This window comes from Canis aureus, chromosome 3 (genome assembly GCF_053574225.1).
Source record: "Canis aureus isolate CA01 chromosome 3, VMU_Caureus_v.1.0, whole genome shotgun sequence".
NCBI classification, from domain to species: domain Eukaryota; kingdom Metazoa; phylum Chordata; class Mammalia; order Carnivora; family Canidae; genus Canis; species Canis aureus.
Window position 1 is genome coordinate 59,762,763 of NC_135613.1, and position 22,358 is coordinate 59,785,120.

Here is a 22,358-nt window from a genome sequence, read left to right on the forward strand (position 1 = left end):
ATTTTGAATTTGGTTGAGCTAAGTGACACAAGCCAGTTGCAAAAGGCCACGTGTTATTTTGCGCCATGCATGTGTTCTGTCCAGGAAAGGCCAATGCATAGTAATAAAATAGATGGGTAGCCACCAGGAGCTGGAAGAGGGACTGTGTAATGCAGAGAGTACAAGATTTCTTTGGGGGATGAAAATGTTCTGAAATTGATGATGGCTACACAATTCTGTGAATCTATGAAAACTGTTAAAAGGGTAAAATATTTCAGTAAAACTTAATATTTTTAAAGGTTTTATTTTTAAGTAATTTCTATATCCACTGTGGGGCCTGAACCCACAACCATGAGATCAGGAATGGGTTGCTCCATCAGCCTGAGCCAGACAGGCACCACAGTAAAACTTCTAAAAAATCATTCCTGGCACAGCATTGTTACTTGGCTCAATTAAGTATTGGGAAACATCTTTCGCATATTGATAATAAAAAGATTTGGGGAACACCTGGCTGGCTTAGAAGGTGGAGTATGTGACTCTTGATCTCAGGCCATGTGTTCAAGCCCCACGTTGGGTGTACAGATTAATTGTAAATAACATCCTCTTAAAAAAAGAAGAAAAAGATTTCATCATTAGGTTAGAACCATGGTCTTTTGCATCTTTTACAAGAGGCAGATTTTCAGTGTGAATCTAACAGTAGTTTTCACTGAAAAAATCATTTTATCATTTTATATTTAAATACATAAATTATTATGCCAGTAAGTAGCAATTTTTTATAGATGTAGAAGTAGTTCCCTAGGTCTTGTAACACTTAGCTAGCAATGAGTGTGTTGGGTTTTGCTTTTAGTTTTAAGACTACAGGTGGCCTATTAGTTTGTGTTTTTAGAAAAGCACTCATTTCTCTTAACATATTTACTATTTTATGGTCTTGACTATCCCTGAAGGTATGTGCAAAACCTAAAATTTGTTTCTGAATGTTAAGAACAAACCAACACAACCATGCTAACATGTACACATGTAGTGTTGAGACTTGGTAAAATATCAGACAAAGTAAAGACATGCCCTCTAGGGGTTGTGGGGGACTTGGTGCAAGATAGTGTTTTAAGAGTTGCGAACACTGATTTCTCATTTTAAAGGTATGCCTCCTGAGGTTACCAGGATTGAATTTATTATCTCCCAAGTTCGTGGTTGATGACCAGATCTGTCATACTTTATAATATTCCAAGGTTAAGGTTATAAATTATGAAAATCTAAAAACTTCCTGAAGTTTGGAAATGCAGATATTGAGAATGCGGTCTGGGAAGAGACCCATCCATGGGGATGACGAGCATGTGACAAGGTGGGCTCTTAGCAATAGTCACTGATTGAATAGGTTGCTACCATCAAACTGACAGGGCTGATTTGTTAAGTAAAACTTGACAGTTACTGTTTCATAGTCCAAGCAGCACAGACTCTGAATTTTAAAATAATTTTTTTAAAAAATTCTATCATATTTTAAAGATTTTTTTCTCTTTACCTTCTAGAAATGTTATTAAAGCTGGAGACATTGGGATTTCAGAAGTCGATTATAGGGAAGAACTTGGTCCTCTGCTGGTCTCCTCTTTTACAGCTTCTCTGGCCCTTTCCCCAGAAACAAAGCCTGTTTTGTTTCTTGCCTGCTTGTGAGGTCTCTGCTGCACCCCTTGTGGGTGCACTGTTCTTCTCTCTGTGGAAATGCTTGAGATGCTCAGAAGGTAAAGAACAGGATGCTTCGGGAGAGGAATCAATCCCAGCTTCAGTAGATAAACAAGGCAGTTTGAATTGGTCATTTACATAAGCGCTTTGTAAGGAAAGTTTGTAGCACTGCTGTATCCATAGGGAGCAGTATTTAGTGCACTCAGCAGATTAGATGGTTTCTGTTGCACATTTGGTGCAGACTTCTGTTCAACTCTGCAGAGTTCTTCCTTCATCTCTTGCTATCCTGTTTCTCCCTTCCTGTGTTTTGAATCATTTAAATAAGCTTAGATCCAAAAAAGATTGTACCAACCAATTCATGATGCCTTTAGCGTCCCTGTCATGAGTGATTACTACATATGGTATTTAATTTTAGGAAACGATGGGAAGCAGAGGATATTCTCCTCTTTATTTTCACAAGTTGTGTTATTGTCCAGTTTTCACAAAGAATATATATTTATATTAACTTTTAAATGTTATATTAGTTAATAATAATAACCCAGTGTGGAAAGCTCAGAAGCTTTTCAGATGTTTCTTAATAGATGAAATATGTAACAGTATATAGTTCTAGAATCTATTTTGCAATTAATCAAGTTTCATATTCCAGTGCTTCTTAACTTACTAATGGGGTATTTCCTAGCAGTTTCTTTTTAAAATTAATTTATATAATTGCTGGAACTTAAAACATTTTCCCCAATAGCTGTTTGTTCTAGGTTGCGATTTATGAGGTGTTCACTGCATGTGATGAAGTGTCAGATCAGCCCCCCCAATTCATATTTAACTCGTATTATTGAAACGTAGCAGAATGTCTAAGACGTCTTAGTGGGGAAGTGTACTGAGTGTCAGACTAGAATGCTGGGAATGTATTTCAGCAAAGGAGGAAGATGTCTTGGCGGAACTCCCTTGAGACTTAATCTCCACTACCCACTTTTTTCCATTTAGATTTAATTGGAAAGACAAATACACATATGTCTGTGAGTCGTAGCATACTTAGAAATGGAAGTGGCTTGGCAAAATGGGAGAAAGCGAATGGGAGGGCAGAATGATTATCTGTAGGGGTGGAAATCTTTGAAGATTAGTAGGAATTGCTCTGGCGAGGGAAACCAAGTAATATGTATGGGGCATGTCCTGTCGTCCAGCCTGAAACAGGTGCTTTACATGTATTAATCTTCGCCGTATCTGCCAAAGGGGCACATCAGTACCCCCACATACCATTGAAAAAGTGTTGGATGAGTTACTGAATCGAGTCTGGTTCTAATCATGGTTGGTTTGACCATAAAGGCCATGTTTTTTTTATATCATGATGGTGCCTGTCAATTGTGCATCTCATGTTGGTGGCAAGTAGATGTAAACAACTGTGTTAAATGAGGTTGTTGATTGGTGCCTGGCAAATCTTAGCTCTTAAAATTGTTGGCTTTTTTTCTATCCACTCTCCTACAGAATACTAAACTACAAACCATGATTATGAAAGTTTAAGATATTTATTCTTTGTAAAGACAGATCATCGATGAATATGATTTTCATTGGGCCGTATAAGAGACTAATGAAGCTTTGGAACAGTCTGGAGCAGCAAGTCACATTCTGATATCCCTTTTCTGCTCCGCCAGACAAAATACTGAAAGGAGATAACCAAAAAGACATAACTGGGGTTATAAATTTTAAGAAATAATCTCTGTGGGTCAGCAAATAAAACCTACATAATATAGGAAGCAAGGGCAGGCAGGGCTGGGGTCCTGCCAGATTGAGGGATGTCAGCTCCTCAGGATGTCAGGAACTCAGAGTATTAGGAACAAGGGAGATATGAGAGAAGCAGCTCCTGGCCCTGGCCGGCACCACAGCAAGGATTTGCCCACGTGTCAAGTCACACATTTCAGGAATCAACACACAGACCTTGTTCTTCTAACCACAGTGCCATTAAATTAGATCCCAATAAAAAAGCCTCAAAAAATAAGTGTACCTTATTGGGTACCAACACATAGCATGAATGTTGTAATTAAAGTTGTGGTACCTTGTGTAAATGAACAAAATAGAAAATCCAGGAACAATAAAATACAGCAATTTAGTCTGTGATAAAGATGTTTCTCAGGGAAAGATATACTTCACATGAGTAGTGTTGAGACAAATAAGCATGAAAAAATAAAATTGTATTCATTCATGCCACATTTCAGGGTAAATTCCAATGGATTAGATTGAGTTGCCAAATAACTATATACAAAGGAAGCATGTAGTATCTTTGAATTAAAAAACTGATGAATTCCTTTGCCTTCTGGGTGTGAGGAAAACAGCTCACATTTCAAAACGATTGGTAATTTTGCTTAAAAATAAACTTACATGTAAAAAACAGGGCAAAGTAAAAAGACAGATGGTAAACAGGGAAATTATTTGTAGCTTATATGTGACCACAGTTGTCTACCTCTAGTCTGTAGAGGTAAGATTGTCTAAAATAAGGAATGTAAAGGCTAATAACCCCATTGGAAAAGATAACATGGTTGACATAAAAAATACACATGCCCTTATGATAGGATGGTGATGAAAAACAATAGCAAAGTAAATCACACAGAGAAACCATTTCTCATCTTTCAGATTGGCAAAGATCCAAAAGTTTGGCAAGAATTCAGGAGAGAGAAAGATTCCCTTACATATTCCTGGTAGGGATGCAACAAAGTGCCAACAGTGGTGTGAGAGGGAAGAAGGGAGGAGGTCTGGCAGTATAATTTGTTTTAACATTAACTTAGTCTTTCCCAACTAGGACTCTGCCCCAGGATACGGTAGCAAAACGACAGAATTGTGTATGGATGAGTTTATTCTGAAATAGTGAAAATCTGATAGGAAATTGGTTGAATGGAAATACTGATTAGCTATTTTAAAAAGAAAATGGGAGAAAACCTCTATATTCTGTGCTGGGGTGATTCCAAGGATGTGTTATGAAATAAGAAAAAGGGGGGGATCCCTGGGTGGCGCAGTGGTTTGGCGCCTGCCTTTGGCCCAGGGCGCGATCCTGGAGACCCGGGATCGAATCCCACATCAGGCTCCCAGTGCATGGAGCCTGCTTCTCCCTCTGCCTGTGTCTCTGCCTCTCTCTCTCTCTCTCTCTCTCTCTCTCTCTCTCTGTGACTATCATAAATAAATAAAAAATAAATTTAAAAAAGTGCAAAAAAAAAAAAAAGAAAAAAAAGAAAAAGGGGAAGTGGAGTAAAGCAGTCTTAGCCTGGATGCTACCATAGATCTACAGAGTCTGCATGTGTTTGCTTGGATTTTTTAAAATACACAGAACACTGGTGACCATTTGGGGCTGGGAAGTAAAGCAAGTCTCTAAGGTTCGAAAGCACAATGTCACAAATGAACCTTTATATGAGCCAGTGGCTGAGTCATATGGAGAGGAATTATTTCAGGTGACTGAACCACAGTGATTTGACAGTCGGCCCCAATGAAATATCTTTAGGACCAACAATGACAAATCAGAAACTTTCTAATAGTCATTTTGTTGAACATAAATTCATCACTCATGTTATTTGAAATAACTGCATATGTGTAGAAGGATGATACATATTCATGTTATTAGAACCATGCTTTTCAGGGCAGCCCCAGTGGCGCAGCGGTTTAGCGCCGCCTGCAGCCTAGGGCATGATCCTGGAAACCCTGGATCGAGTCCCACGTCAGGCTCTCTGCATGGTGCCTGCTTCTCCCTCTGCCTGTGTTTCTGCCCCCACCCCCCATCTCTATGAATAAATAAAAATTAAAAAAAAAAAAAAAGAACCATGCTTTTCAGCATAAGAGAGAAAATACTTAGGAGATGAGAGAATCTAAGTAAAAACCCTGAGTGATACATACTGAGAATATTTATGGGTGAAATGCTGTCACGTTTGCTTGACAATCCAAGATGGTGGGTGGGGATAGAGGTGAAATGGAATTAAAAGGCTGTGTGTATTGATTGGAAAGCTGCATGACAAGCACGTGAGAGTTTAATCATTTATATTTTTCCTACTAGTTTGTAGCTCTATTGGAAATTATTTTGAACCTTTAAAACGTGTTTAGAAGCAGGGCGGGCGACTGGGTGGCTCGGCAGTTGAGCATCTGCCTTTGGCTCAGGGTGTGATCCGGGGTCCTGGGATCTAATCGCACACCAGGCTTCCCCACAGGGAGCCTGCTTTTCTCTCTGCCTGTGTCTCCACCTCTCTTTCTCCACCTCTCTATCTGTCTCTCATGAATAAAGAAGTAAAATCTCAAAAACAAAACAAAACACGTTTAGAAGCATAACCAGTGTACTCAGTAGCTCATTGAGTTAAGTGGAAATCATCACAGAAACTACAGGTACTTGAAATAGAACAATTATGAATTACACTTTCAGAATGTAGGACACTCAGGAAAAGCATAACTTAAAGATAAATTTACTGATTTTGAATGCTTCAAGAAAAGATTTAAACTAAATAACTTCTAGTCAAGAAGTTAGAAACAAAGCCTGGATGGAGAGGTGGGCCTCGGAGGTGAATACCCTCTGCACATGTCAAGGGCCTCCATGGGCTGGGCTAAATGGAGTCACGGTAATGGTTGCTTCTGTGTCCATGTCGTCCCAGCGTCCTGGCAGAGCTGATCAGTCCTAGGTGGTGACATTGCTGGTAGGATTTGTATATTGTCATGTCTCTCAGATAGGTAAATTTCTGCCTCAATATTCAACCAATTTTTTTAGCACCACCATTGTGCCAGACCCTGTGCTAATAAGAACACACACATGACCAGGACACCACCACCCACCCCACCCCCGCCCCTGTGGCGGGATCAGGAGGGAAGGGTTCCTGACACGGTCATGGGCTCAGGAAAGGCTGGGCCGGCCGCTCCTGTCTCCTTGGCCTTTACAGCCAGGCACAGCAGAGGACACAGGTAAAGCCTGGGACTCCAGTGAGCCACAGGAGTTTGGTAGTGAGGGTGATGAGAGAAAGCGAGAGCAGGATGTTTAATTTCCCTTTCTCCTCATGTCCTGGCATCAGGATTTTGTTGGCCTCATCTAAGCTGTGTCAAGTGTTCCTTCTTGGCTATTCTCCAGAAAAGGTTGGAGGAGACATATTTTTCCTTCAGCGTTTGTGAGGTTGTTATGTATGGCCTGAGGTTTTCTTGCTTGCTGTGTATTAAACACCTTAGTAGAAGTGGGGACCCAAATTTCACCTTAAACAGTTGAATACGTGTCTGAATCATTTTCACGTGATAATGCTTGCACCTGCTCAGGGAGGCTACCGCGGTCCACAGTTTGATCAGGGTTGTATCTATCAGTGACAAACTCACAAGTTGGAGAATCCCTCCGTTGCTGATAGTCATGTGGTGTTACAGGTTCCACCACAGCGACGATCGTGACCGCCTGGGCCGCGTGAGGTGACCGTGGTGTCACGTGAGACCTGCCATCCAGAGGCTCGTAAGCTTCATCAGGAGCACACGTCTCATCGTGTCATCTACTTGCTCTATGAGAGGTTCTGTGTGTATTCTAGGATATATTAAGGATTGATCGTTTTATTTATTTTTGAAGATTTTATTTTCAAGTCCTCTCCCCACATGACCCTGGATTCCACCGCACGCTCCCCCAACTGAGCCAGCCAGGTGTCCTGAGGACTGAGCACTTTTAATGGACTTTGCTGCTCAGAATGCTTCGTGTCACTGGCTGTGGTAGATGTGTTTTTAAGTAAACTGGCTGTGGTAGAAGTATTTTTAATTAAACCTGTACTTATATTTTGTAGTAAATAACGTGTTCACATCACTCAGATATCCAAAGTGACCCAAAACTATCTGTGCAACTCCACCCTTCCATCACGGAGCCCCAGGTCCAAAGCCAACACACGTTCGTGGCTTCTGGGCTGCCCATCCCTTGCTGTGCTCTGGATGTGCATGGAATACGTATACCCCTCCTTTTTTTATACCTTCTGTTCCACCCTTGGCTTTTATCTGTATACATCTTCGACCGTTCACATTGTGGCCGATGCGCGCCCCATCTTGTCTCTTCAGTCTTGCATCTTATAAGGACCACGGAGGCAGCAGCCGTGATAACAAGTTCATGGAACCATTGTCCCAGTGGTGGGTTTTCAGGTTATTTCCAGCCTTCCTGCCATAAAGGCTACGTTGAGTATTCCCAGTTGCTTTTGAAAAGCTGTCCTTTGCCTTTGCTACCAGATTTTTAGGCTAGATGTTTTGTTCTGTTGCAGCCATGAACCAGAGAATCAGCCAGAGCGCTCCGGTGAAGCAGCCCCCGCCCCTAGCCCCGCAGAGCCCTCCAGGCGTCCTAGGGGGCGGGGGCTCCAGCCAACAGCAACAGATGCGCCTCCAGCAGCTGCAGATGGAGAAGGAGCGGCTGCGCCTGAAGCAGCAGGAGCTGCTCCGCCAGGTGAGGCCCCAGGTTAGAGGCCAGCCTTCCACTTTTCGGGGTGTGCTTCCTGTGTGTGGTCCCGGTGTTTTCTTCTAGCCTTGGTATCTCCAAGGGGGTGCTGCTCTTTCACCTGCTGGAGCAGCAACCCAGACACATTGTCTCCAGCTCCGCCCTGTCTTCATTCCCAGGCCCGCCTGCAACACAGATGGATTTTTGCCTTCTGGGGCCACTTAGCTGTAGGCGACCAGACACTGAGGTCTTCCCGCTGGGAGTAAATCACTAAGACATTTCTCAAATAGGCAAGTGGTGGCAGCATTGCTGAATCTAAGATATTTTATTTCAAACATAGTACAAGTGACCCCAAGTTTAGAACTAGATCCCCTACTGCCTTAAAATGTACTGCTCTGAATGTCCCTTTGAGATGGCAGGTAGGATGGCAGGTAGGACGGAGGTTTCCATGAGTCTTATCTCAGGATATGGCTGCTGAGCTCCTTTGTCAGGAGATTAGACAGCCCCCTGGCATAATCAGGTTTTTACGGTCTCTTATTTTGGGAGGGACCAGGCATGCAATCTTATCAGAGCAGTATATATTTTAGTTTTCATAAAATTGTTTTGACCATAGAAACAGTGCAATTTTGAAAGTAGGCAGAAGGTGCTTGTGCCCCGAGTCCTGTCCTCCTCAGGGTGTCTGGAATGGTCAGCTTCTCATTTTCATTTTTCATTGGTATTCTGTCCACAGACATGAAACACATGTATTCACTATTTTTCCCACTAAATTGTAGCCTCCCAAGTGTAGAAATAAAAACATGACACTCCACTTTTCTGGACACAGGAGTGTCACTGGAAACCCATGGACGTGGTATGGTCACTGAAGCCTGAGCCCTGGGGATGAAAGATAAGCCCTGGAGGTCCCAGACAGATTATGCTGTCAGCCATTGGTCAGTGCAAGCCTAGTGCTTAGCACCCCGAGCGAGCCCGGGGACGAGAGAGCACATGTTCCCATGTTTCATGTCAGGGAGTAGTCTCGAAAGATGGTTTTTTATCTGCCATCAACAAGGTGGAGAAAGGAATCATATTCACACAATTTATTGTACCTCTGAGTTTCCAACCAATTACTAAAAGGAAAGATATATTTCATTTAAATCTTTATCATCAGAACAAGGTAGCACCATCAAGAGTATAATTATGCCTCTGTTAGAAGAGATCAGCTAAGAGCCTGTTTTCGATGCTTGCTTTTCACTTTGTTACTGATCACTAGATGGTCTCAGTACAGACAAGTCTCAGTGTCAGATACGAGTTGAAAACTGTCAAAACCAAGAAATCTTATTAAGAAAAATTACGTAATTGTTAATGTTACCATTCATCATTTTGTTGTATCCCATCAATCAGACTGGAATTTTTGTTTTGTTCTGTGATGTTTTGTTTTGGTGGGCAATGCTGCTGTTTATAAAACTCTTCCTTCAGAGAATTTTCCTAAGTCTTACTCTCTTCCTGTGGGTGATGGGTCCTAGACAAAACAGCTTAACTTCCTTTAAAGGCAACTTCTGTGTTTCTTCTCTGTCACCAACTGTGTTGTCTCTTCTCCCGTTGAAGTGACAGACCTGCTCTATTCTCATACTAATAGTCTGTTTATTAGGATTTTTTTGGTTTTGCTTTTTGGCAATCAGTATAAATTCAGCAAGTCTGAAGTTTTGGATTTCTATGAATTTCTTCTTCTGTTGGTTGCTCTTATCCCAGAATGTCGAGTTACATTTTTCCTGCTTCTTCTAATATTCAGAAGCAAAGAACCTCCCTGACCAACATCACGTGTTTGAGGTTGAGTTTGAGTCTGACACCTAAAGCCTGCTGTCCTGTCCTCAATGCTATGCTGTTCAGTATTCCTCGGTTTCAGTTTGTTATGTGGTGACTCCGTTGGCTACTGTCTTCCTCAGTTGCTGCTTCTTGGGCTGGCTTGGGAGTTCTGTGCTATGGTGGTATGTCTGGATGAAATTTGTAAGTCAGCCTACATAGCCAAACCATGTGGCTTAAAGTAATTTTTATCCATCTTATTTTTTACTCTTAGGCAATGCGGAATATCAGTCCCAGCACAGCAAATTCTCCAAAATGTCAGGTAGGCTCTTATCTGATGTTCTAGCATTTAAAAAAAAAAAAAAAGATATTAAATTAGGAAAGCAAGAAACTTGTGCTCCAGGGGCCTGTCCTCACTGACCGTTAGCCCAGGGTATAACACTTGAGCCATCTTCTTCCAAATATGTATTACCATTGCCATTCCCAGAAAGTCTACACTGCCTGCTTCCTCCTGCTGCTTCCAGAGAGTCCTAGTGCTCATTTTGATTCCATGGAAGTCTTGCTCTATTACATATTGGATATGTATTATATCTTAGGTGTGCATCCTGTCAACCTTGGGGCGTGCCTGATTTTCATTTGCCTAGCTTAAAATAGTATTTATAATGATTTATAGGAATTAACCATTTGAACAGTAACAAAATGGCACAGATGATCTCCTTGGGTAGACTAAGAAATCCTAAGAGAGTCAAAATGGTACTTTTAGAGGAAAAATTCTTCTCAGGGCATTCCAAAGGAAGAGTATCTCAATTACCAAAAGAGGAAGCGTCTGCTTGGGTCATGTTTTGGGTTTTTTATTGTTTATCAACTTTTCTCCCGGATGAACCCCAGAGATTACTGGTTGAGAGAACATCTTACTTAGATGGGGAGATTGTGGCTACTGTCCTAACTCAGACATTTATCTGATTTAAGGGAAGAATCTCAGTCTTGAAAACAGATTGTCTGTGCTCAGAGTTCAAAAGATTTAAAGGACTGAAGAGCTAGGAGGTCATTGCCCTTTTTCCAGGTGGGGAGAAGCAACCATGTGCTGCCTCGAGTGCTCCGGGGCTGTTCTGCACGGAGCTAAAGATGTATGTGTGTCACAATGGGCTGTGGAAGCAGGGGTTGGCACAAGTCCACTCATTTTGGATACCGATCGCGTGCGCGTCATAGTATCATGCTTATCAAGTCAGAGACAGTTCCTGTAGAGACCAGTTAACTTTGAGAGAAGAAAGACTCTACTCCTTATCTCGTAAATGCCTTCTTTAATTAAGAAATCAAGAAAGGGATAACTCACGGAAGTTGTCTGATAGAGTAGAGCATATCCTTGCTGTGAGAGCCACTATTACCACACAGGACTGAGAAGAGCCCATAGCATGGATCTTCAAAAAGTGAAGATATTTTCCCTTGCTTTTGCTCTGAAGTGCTTCTGAAAGAAGGTTTTTCTTTGTAATAAATGAAGTGGAAACTAACATAGGAGCAGAAATTAACTCAAATGAGATTTGGGTTCAAGCAAAAAGTCTTCTATGCCCGAAGTTGTTTCTTTTTTTTCCCCTAATGAGATCTTAAACCGTAGATCTGTTAAATAAATACCTCAAGGTTTATTTCATACTTGAGTGCCAGTGTAAATGGTACTTCTTATTAAAATTATCGGGAATTCTTAGATACTTGTTTTTAGTCGTAAAGTTTCAGAAAAGGTGAGACTTATAAATAACAAAATTTCTATTAAACTTACATGGTATTAAAATTATAGGCTTGATTCCTTTAGATTTATTTAAGCCAGAAAAGAAACCTGAAAGAGGTTCTTTAAAATCAACTTTGGAATATGTTAGATAATGAAATACTGATTTGCTACAGAAGTTTTTATTTGTCCATGTCTTTACCTGACAGTTGTGGGAATGACAATAAATGTTGTTAAATTTGGAGTGGCTCAGAATACGCAGTATATGGTGGTGTTTTTGTCGGGCGAGCGTCTGTGTTCTCACCTGTTTTCTTGATGGCTTTAAGGTGGATACCAGGAACTGTTTCACAAAGAAGGATCTTGTCTGAAGTGAAGATGGCTTTATGTAGGGTTGCCAGGGTAACAAGAAAGCCAGGAGGAGCTTTCCCATTCAAGGACCAGAGCATATAAAGGAATAATGGAGGAAAGGGGACAGATCCACTCAGTATTTGAGTGCCAGGCACTGCTCAAAGTTTCGTTTTACTTTTCTAATAGGAATTAGTGCACATGAGTTAGCAAGCAACATGAAATCAGTGCCATTACTCTATATCTGTAATTATATACTTCATACACTGTGGGATGTGGAAAGATACCAAACTTCAAAATGTTTATGAAAGTAGTCATTTCAAAAGCTATCTTCTTATTTTTTTCAAATAGGACCAACTGCACAGATGCGTAGTCAGGTTCTCTGGTCCTGTAAACAGACGTCAGTGTGGGCGAGGTTAATGCAGAGTTCTGGAAAATAAAAACAACTTAAAGGCATAAGTATATTTTAGTTAAAGGTAAAAATTATCCGCTTATTTTGTTAGAGTTTGTGTGCAGAATTTTGGAAAAACTTGTCTTTAGAGTACTTAAAATTTTTAATTTCATTTTGATTATTCATTACTTTTATGTTTCAAAAGCTATTTCTGTTCTTGGAAGAAACTTTTTGGAATTATAAATGTCATCTTTGCTCCTTGAGTTGAGCCTTTAACGCTCAATTTTCTAGCTGTATCTCTTTCTAGTAGATCAGTTACCCCTTGGTAAATTGGGAGACCCTTAGGGAGTGTTGGTTAGGGATGCATCACAGTTTTTGCTTCAAGGTCTTATGAAACAAAGCAATTTGAAGAAGGCAGCACCACTGGGAGGGGGACCGTTTTTACCTTCTTGTGCCTGAGAATGTGGCTCCCCAGTACAGATGAGATGAAGTGAGATTGTGCTTCGACAGCCTGGCGTCCCCATTCCCTCCCCAGGCTATGGCCTCCTCGCTCTCTCCTTTCTTCTCTGGCTGTGAGCCCTCTTCTGCCCTGTCGCCCTGATTCTGCTCGTGTTTCCCTCTCCGCCCATTAAGATTGTCTAGGGCCTGGGGCGAAACCCATCCTCATTGCCCTTCTCAGGATTCCTGATACAACTTCAAGCATAGAAACAAGACTGCTGTGTCTGGATATCTTCATTTCTGAGCAAATAATTGCTTCAATCTTCATAAAATTATAGCTGCAAACATTTTGCAGCGAATGAGTACTGTATAGTTGCCGTTCCTAATGTGTAGTAATAAATACACGCTAGGATCAGTCACTGGTTCAGTGAGGGATAAAACCCGTTATATTCAGGTGGAGGGCCCTAGACCCCACACTGTTAGCCTGCACTGGTGAAGAGGGTCAGATGTCCATAGTTTGGGCCAATTGGAGCAAAATAACACCACTGTTCAGAGCCACATGAAAACAATGGCCATCAAGCTTATTTTCCCTGAATTTAGTAACAGTAAAGAATTTGACTTTTTGTTCCTCCAAGTTGTCTTTCCTGTTAGCAGACACTAGGAAAGCTGTTTCAGAGTCCAGTTAACATTTCTCAAGATTATCTCTCCTCTTTTTGAAGTCCTAATATTGAATAAAACATAATTTCATTTAAGTGTTTTCTCATTAATCTTTCATACTTTATTTTGGATAGGCACATTGGAAACTCTGTATAAACCCCACACTTGCAAACTCTGATTATCTCATTTGTTTTACTCATTAAGATAATGTTCTATAATTTGAAGAACATTAAAATAATGTTTATTTACTTTAATTGACATTATAATTAACAAAAATTACAGAAGACCTAATTCTGTGAGAAGGAATTTTGAATCCCAGAGTAGTGCTGGAAACAGCAAACAGTGAGTCTGTTTTGGAGATCACCTTTCAGAGTCTAGTGTCATAATAGTCCCCAGGTCCAGGGACACACACAATTTTTTTTTTTTAGTCAAAGATATTGTGAAGTTGAAGATGATTTAGTAAAATGACACGCAGATTAAAAAACAAAAAGCAGGGCAGCCCCGTGGCTCAGCGGTTTAGCTCTGCCTTCAGCCCAGGGCATGATCCTGGAGACCCCGATCGAGTCCCACATCAGGATCCTTGCGTGGAGCCTGTTCTCCCTCTGCCTATGTCTCTGCCTCTCTCTCTCATTCTGTGTCTCTCATGAATTAATAAATAAAATCTTTTTTAAAAAAACATTCTAAACATCGACTAAATGTTTTTAATTGCTGGAGACATAATGAAATATGCTATGGCTGTTGGAAGCAGTGTTGGAAAGCAGGGCATGATGAGGCCTGTCTTGAACAGCCGGAAGAAATGGCTTTTTTTCTCTACTCTTTTTAAAATTGTAGTGTACACTGCTATCACTGAGACAAACTATTATAAGTTGTGTATTTTTAGAGTTACTCTCCATTTCTAAATTTGGATTTCTAGTTCACTAAACTAAACTTCCTTAAGCAAATCAATGACCCAGAGAAAAACAAACCAACGTGCACTTCTGTGCCATGTGTCACCCTAAAATGGAAGCACAGTTTCATAGCTTAGTGCTTCCTAAAGACAAAATTGCTTTAAGAAAGGCTTGAAAGTTGACATTGTGTTTTATAGAATTTTCTATAAATTGGAACCCTAACTTTTCACCTACCACGATTATTTTGAGATTCATTAATGTTCTTTCATTTTTCCGTTTTCCTAAATGTTTCCAGACTGCCGACCACTTCTACCACTTTTCTCCTTATTTTTCTAAATAATGTGAACCAAAGTACTGATTTTATATGAGACCAAAATACTTTAATGATCAGATATGTATTACCTTAAAGTGTCTTTTTTGACCCTGTGGGAAATGATGCTGCTATTTAAGAAAGAGGAGCGGAAAATACAAAGGACAGACCAGTGGCTCGTGGCTGGATCCCGAGCCCATGAAAGTCCACTGTATACACAGGCAAGCTGTGTTTTCTCTTACAAACCACCCTGGAAAGTTCCCTTTGGACCATGCCAGGACCGTCTCTTTTACAGATGGCTGTGGCTCCAAATGTATCCCAGATGAGCTAAGATTTACAAGATCAATGGGAGAAGCTGCCACATTTTTGTATTATTACAGAAGAATATGAGCTAAAAATACTTGCTTCATTTAGAAAAAGTCAAATACTCTAAAAGAATTCTTTGACCTTTGAAATACAGAAGCATGAAAAAAAAAAAAAATACAGAAGCATGATTAAATTTTGGCCAAATTTCCTATAACTTCTTCATTCTTGAAAATCTGTCAAACTATTTATTCTACCTTTAGGGGAAAAGAGAAGCTTAACAAATTTGTATTTTTAGCTTAGTATTCTAATTTTAGGCATTTTTTTTTTCAGAGTAAAAAAACTCCTTAGAGATAGACATAACTTTCAACATGAACCATTTCAACTGAAATCCGTTTTTACAGATGATCAGTTATGTCCCAAAGCTTGTTTTTGAAACAGCTATGCCAGATTTACCCAATTACAAAGTAATGTCCATATTCGTCCAAACTGTGTTTTCCTAAAGCTACTTTATCACACTAGAGTAGACTTATCCTGTATAGGTTTATGTGTGTGTGTGTGTGTGTATATATATATATATATGTATATATATATATATATACATACATATATATATATTTAAAACTAGTATAATGGAGAAAATTTCTATGAAATGTATTTTTTAAATAATTTTTTAAAATTATGTAACCAGATATTTAAAAATTCAGATTATGTAACTTCATTTCATGCTTATCCATATTATAATTATTTTTCTCTAAAGTCACTAGCAAAAGGTCTATACAGCTCTGAAGCAAATTTTCAGTATTCTACTTCTAAAATTCTTAATTTTATGTAAGTGTGTTCACTCTCACATGTCAGTTCTTGGCTACGGATGCAGGACGTGTGAAGCTTCCTGTCAGTGAAAGCTGTGATTTCACTTGTGCTCCCCATGTTCTTCTTTCCTCTGGGATCTGATACAGGAAGTTGGGGAATAGGATGCTGCCACAGATTTCTCCTCCTTAGAACTGTGTGTGTGGCACACGTAGGTGTGCTTGTGTGAAGAGAGCAGTGGGGGTTGATATGTTCATTCGAGCTCCAGTCATCAGTCAAGAGGGGAGGTAAGCTGGTCTGTGGTCCTGCCCATCAGTGCGTAGTTCTCTGTCTCTTGACCATTTGTTTCAAATGTCAACAAAATTCTCTCATCTTCTTTGTTGAACCCAGTGAAATAAATTACATTAACAAGAAATGAAAATATTAAGAATTAATGACTTGGGGAAGTGGCTATCAAGTCTACTTTCAGCAATTTTGCTTCAGCAAATACTGAGCTATGTTAAGAATACCCATTTTTGTATAGTAGGTGTACAAGTTAGTATACCTCAGTAAAACTGTTGAGAAATCACGGAGGGGGTCTCATCAGTCCTGTTCTATTTGCTAGAAGTTTGGAAACTGAGCTGAATATTCGTACCTTGATATGGCTCCTACCGTCTATATATATGTTATATGTGACATTATACTTGTGTTCGTGCCAGATTCGTCCCTATTTGGTTGATGATGCCATCAGCCTCCTCTTACCACCTGTAAAAGTAAAATGGTTTTTTCTCTTTGGTTCTTTCAGGCCCACTTTAGACGAGTCTTAGATGGGCCTTAGATCAGATACAGACTTCATTTTGTGGTCCTCGAGCATCTCCTTAGGCATGTCTCCAAAGTAGCTTCCTTTGTGAATATGCATAGTTGGTTCTGCACCGCCTGCTGGCAGTAGAAACTCAGCTGTCAGACACAGCGACAAGTAGAAATTCGGCAGCTTCAAACAAGCAAAGTGGCAAAATCCAAAGTACCACAGGACAGTTAGCTTTCACTTCAAAAAACAATCACAAAAAGTAGGAATTTTATCAAAAAGAGTAAAATAAAAATTTATAAAAACATTGTGAAAATAGTTTATCAGTTTAGTAATGACTTACTGCTTAATGTCCTGTCTCGTGCTTGCTACGTAGAAGCAGGTGTGCCTTTGATAGTGGAACACGAATGAGGCTTTTTTAAGGAATCTGCAGGCACTCCCATTGTTTGGAAGATCTGCAGCTGCCTGTTCATCTAGAGCCTATGGTTTTATTCATTTTCAAGTCTATTTCTGATTGTATCCTCATGTTTTAATAGCAGCATAACTTCTTCAGAGCATTAGAAGTTACTGTTTTATGCTCCAGAACTGTCCATTCATTCATTCAATGTGCCCTTAAGAGACAGAGAAGAAATAATTACAATAATGCATAGTAAGTGCTAAGAACATGTTGCATATATGCCCAAGACTGTTAAACCATCACTTCTAATCAAATCCGAAGGTGGAGATGAGATCGTCATGGAGAGTTATCTGGGGAAAGGAATGGGGTCTTAATAGGGAAGAAAGAAAGGGGTTCTAGTCAAAAAGCACATATGGAAGGACATGGCATTGAGGTCCTGCTATAGCCTCACAGGGAGTGCAGGGCACTGCTCTACGGTACTTATCACTTTGCAGGAGGAGATGGGAGGATGGAGAGCAGATAGATGACCTAGGTCCCCAGAAGCCACTAGGAGAGTAGGTTGCTCATTAGCAGGAAGAGGAGTTACACAGACCCGTGGGACTGAATGATCCTGCGGGGAGGTGGGGATGGCAAGAGAACCAGAAAGCCAGACTCCATGATGTCTACAGTGTTCTCACTTCAATGGGAGAGAGGTGGGAATGGACTCGAAAGTGTGTGCCAGATGCTGGGTGGTGACCATGAGAGTGTGAGAAAACGGTGACCAAAGGACAAAAAAAAAAAATTAGAGTGGTACAAAGGCCCATTCGAGGCCGAAGACCATTAATTTATAATAGTCTGAGTAGCTGTTTGATTTTTCTCTAGCATTTCTTAGCAGTCTCAGTATAGAAATGAAGTAAGCACGCTTTTAACATTCATTCAGGGCAGCAATTTGCTCTGTTGAGATGAAATTATGTGTGTATTTCAGGATGTGAAAGGGGCCTATTATGTGTATTTTACATGATTGGCTCAGAATTCAAGCTCATGGGGAAGGAGAAAAAGAACCAGGAATTGGCCCATGAAGGAAACAGAAATCAAAACCATAACCAGGGCACCTGGGTGGCTCAGGTCATGATCTTGGGGTCCTGGGATGGAGCCTGGTGTCCAGGCTCCCTGCGCAGAGAGTCTGCTTCCTCTGCCTTTCCATTTTCCTCCTCATACTCAATCTCTCTCAAATAAATAAAATCCTATAAAAGAAACCCATGATGAGATACCACCTGTCAGAATGGCCCAAATCAACAACACAGGAAACAGCAGGGGTCAGCGAGAATTTGAAGAAAGAGGAACCTTCATGCACTGTTGGTGGGAATGCAAACTGGTGCAGCCACTCTAGAGAATAGTATGGAGGTTCCTCAGAAAGCTAAATATAAAAATACCCTATAATCTATCTTCCAATTCCACCTCTGGGTATTTCTCTGAAAACAACAACAACAACAACAAAAAAAACCACTAATTCAAAAAGATACATGCACCCCTCTGTTCACTGCAGCATTTTGTACCATAACAAAGTTGTGGAGCAAACCTCAGTGTCCATTCAGCTGTCAATCACTTAACCAACTTAAGCGTCCATCAACAATTGAGTCGATAAAGATGTGTATATCTTGCCATTTGTGACAACATGGATGAACATACAGGGCATTATGCCCAGTGAGATAAGTCAGAGAAAGGCAAATACTATGTGATCTTACTTCATAAGTGGAATTGAAGGAAAAAAAACAACCAAATTTACAGAAAATGAACAGATTGGTGGTTGCCAGGGGGTCAAAAGGTTCATACTTTATACAGCATGGTGACTATAGTTAATGATTATAATTATTAGCTATAGTTAATAATACTGCATAATAAGTACATATTTAAAAGTTGTTAAGAGAATAAATGTTAAAAATCTTCATTCGAAGAAAAGACTTTTTGTAACTCTGTGTTGTGATGGATGGTAGCTAGACAGATGATTGCTATGGTCATTTCACAGTGTGTACTAATACCAAATCCTTGCATTGTATACTTAAAACTGATGCAATGTTGTATGTCACTTAAACCACTATTTTATTTTTTTAATGGGAAAAAAGAGAGCCAGTCAACTGGAATCGTAAGAGATGAAGTAGAGTCCCTGAGGCTGGAGGGCAGATGGAGTGGGATTGAGGTCATGCAGGAGCTGGGTGGGAGGAGAAAGCAGGGTGAGTGTGTGCAAGAGTTCTTGGGGGTGAAATCGCTACACCCATTCCAGAGTTGCTGGAGATGCAGGACCCTCAGGGGTAGATTGTTCCATAAGCTTGATGCACTGATAGTGATTGTGGTGCACACGGTTCAGGGAGGTGACACGCCGGTCTTCATCCCAGGCAGGCCTGCAGACTTAAGTCCCATGGTCTCAGCCAAGCAAGCGGGTGATTCAGATAGGTGGAGGTGAAGGTCCTTGAGATCCAGGTGGTCGAGGAGCTGCCATGTGACCTAGTAATTAATCTGTAAATAACAAGCTCTAACAGCATGTCTTACAACTTTTGTACTATTGAAATGGTAATGAGCATAAATGGTATTTTAAGATAATTTGCAGCTACAGTAGGATATGAAAACGCTGTCCATGGATGCAAAGTAAGAGGATGACAAATACAAGTGTTGTCATCTGTGTTTGAAGAGAATGCTGAATTTCAGTTACAAGTTAGTAAAAATAAAAGTGAATTTTCTTCACCTAAATTCATAGACCCTCTGCATTCTGTCATGATCCTCCAGTTAAGAAACCCCAGTGTAAAGGACGGTGTATTCAGCAGGCCTAAAGCTGAGTGAAAAGCAGTGTTTTCTGCACGAGGCAGAATTGATGGTTTAGGAGTCGGGGTGCCTCAGGTGTGCCTTCCTGAACAGCCAGGCAGTGTCCTTAGCAATAAAAAGCCACATTTCTAGTCAAATCAGAAAAGCCAAGGGAGAAGGGAGCCTGTGCTCCCACAAACAAGAGGTTAATGGGAGTGTGAGAGGCACGGCAGGAGCTGTTGGGGTGCCTGGGTGGATGAGAAAGGTGAGCGAGGACAATGTCAGGATGGCCGGATGAGGTGATGTAGCTTCCAGGTCCTGGACACATTTGAGACTGAGGTCTGGGCCATTGGGACAGGCCCTTTAGAGCCATTTGGGTGGTAGTGACCCATGGTCTTTGCTGAGCAATCCAGGTAGAGTCCTGCTGAGGATACGTTGGATGGCTCTGAGCACAGCTGGGGATGGAGGAGTGTGAGGTCAGGTGCAGACACCGGACAGCCAGGGGCACTGGTGTGGTTATCGCTTATCACCTGGTGTGGTTTTTCCGACTTTGCCTTGACTCCTTGGTGCCGAACAAAAAATCAGCTGAGGGTTGGTGAGTAGAGAGAAACTATAAGAGGCATTCTTTTTTGAAAGACCACACTTCCCATCCTTTCCCATAGGACAGGTTTGGGAGGGTCTGCCAAAGTAAGAGAAATAACAAAATGAATTTAGGGAATCCTGTGTATCTGTTCAGGGGTTTGTAAGACAAGATAGACTTTGAATTTATGTGACTTAAGTGCAAAAGAACTTGGTGTTTCTGACCGGGTAACCTATTAGTTTTGACCAGAGTTTAACACCTGAACTCTGTACCTGGCACGGTCATGTGCATTTTATTTCTTTAAATTGAATGAAGAGTTTGTTAGCAGTAGACTGACCATGTTGCTGTTTGTTTTTTCTAGGAACTAGCTCTTCGTAGCCAGTTACCAACACTGGAGCAGGATGGCGGGACTCCCAATCCAGTGCCTTCCCCCGGGATGTCTCAGGAACTGAGGACGATGACGACCAGTGGCTCGGATCCCTTTCTCAACAGGTGGGTGAGAGCTGCTTGTGGCTTTCACGGGCGTCCCCATGGGGCTGGTCCTGACCCCATGAGTAAGTAAGTACCCTTGGGGGCCAGGCACTGCACTGTGAATGACCCTCACCCATGACAAACCCTGTGAAGCTCCAGCATTCGAAGCTGGCTCCTGTGGGAGGACCTGGGCCATGGGGACTTATGGGGGACTTGTTCCCAGTCATGTGTTTGCTTCTGCCTGCGCTGTGAAGCAGCGCAGTGATGTAATGTGGCAGAGTCGTGAAGGAAGGCATGCAAGGGGGTCGTCCTCTGGAGCAGCCCCAGTGATGTGGGACCTGGTCTTCCTGCAGCAGCTCCTGAAGGCCACATGTTTTTAAGGACTGTAGCTTAAGGACGTGGGTGGTGCCTCCTGTAGACACACTGCACAACAGGCAGGGGCTTGCAGGTACTCTTCAGTGGCCTCATGGAGCTGTGGTGAAAGCTGCTCACCCACAGGTCCTACTCCTAGGTTTGATGACCATTCATCCGTTTAGGTTGTAAAATGTTCATGGAGTTTCAGTTTGTTAACATATGGAACAAATACTTTCTTGTCTGTACTTTTTGGTTTTCGGATTTTTTTTAACTAGTTTTAAACAATGCACCTTTAAAAACATTTAAAGGTCCTTTGGTTTAGGAAAGCTGTTCTCTTACGCTTTCAGTTCTCAGAAGATGAATTGCAAACTTCATGATCTTAGAAAAACAAAATTTTGGGACACCTGGGTGGCTCAGCAGTTAAGCACCTGCCTTCGGCCCAGGGCGTGATCCTGGAGTCCCAGGATCGAGTCCCACGTCAGCCTCCCTACATGGAGCCTGCTTCTCTCTCTATGTCTCTGCCTCTCTCTCTCTCTCTTTCTCTCTCTCTCTCTCATGAATAAATAAATAAAATCTTAAACAAAAAAAAAGAAATTTCTTTTATCCTACCAAGACATGCAGTCCAGTCCAGTAGAATTTCCATTTGCTCAGTCTTAGACTTGGGGTTGGGGGCCTGGTTTTTTAGGTTTGATCTTGAAGACTGTCTAAGATGTGTTCGGAGTTTGTGGTTCTGCCAAACCTGAGTGTATGTACACGAGGCTCTGAACATAGACAACAGTGAATCAGGAAAGGTCAGAGCCACATGACTTTTCCCCCCCACAAGGAAGCTTTCAGCTTGGTGTGATTGCAATGTCCATCTTGTTGGGCCTCGTGTGGCCCGAGGGTAGAGGCAGACTATAGAACGTGGATATAGGCTGGGCATCCTTTGTGCAAATTCTTCCTGAGAATGTCTCATGAACACTAGGCTGTAGTTTGAGATTCTGTCTCTTGGTAAAGGTCACTGGGTGTCAGGTGATCGGCATTACTAGGACCAAGGGCAGAATCCTTTTTCCAGGCTGTATGGTACTCCCTGTCCTAAACCCTCATCTGACGTTCCATTTCTCTCTTGGATTCATGCATATCCTGGAGACTTCACACTGACCACCAGGTTGACTCTCAGCCCTGGCACAGAGTCCCCCTGCCCCCCAGAATCCCAAGATCCTGCTTTCCCATGCTCCTTCTTTGTTCTCAAAGCACTTTGCTCACATAGCGCCTGAGTATAGTTCATTAACACACATGTTCATCTGTCTCCTCGACATTATGAGTCTCTCAGA

General features: G+C 41.4%; 1 protein-coding gene across 12 annotated transcripts in view; it reads left to right on the plus strand.

The window, feature by feature from the left end:
• Window positions 1-22,358, plus strand: part of YAP1 (Yes1 associated transcriptional regulator) — a 105,670-nt gene that overhangs the window by 76,674 nt on the left and 6,638 nt on the right. For 3 of the 12 annotated variants that reach the window (XM_077893221.1, XM_077893222.1, XM_077893229.1), the window contains 3 exons: window positions 7,878-8,068; window positions 10,101-10,148; window positions 20,582-20,712. In XM_077893221.1, coding sequence (XP_077749347.1) covers window positions 7,878-8,068; window positions 10,101-10,148; window positions 20,582-20,712 — 370 coding nt within the window. The remainder of the gene's footprint in view (window positions 1-7,877; window positions 8,069-10,100; window positions 10,149-20,581; window positions 20,713-22,358) is intronic. The other 9 variants (XM_077893223.1, XM_077893224.1, XM_077893230.1 and 6 more) reach the window with 3 other exon arrangements.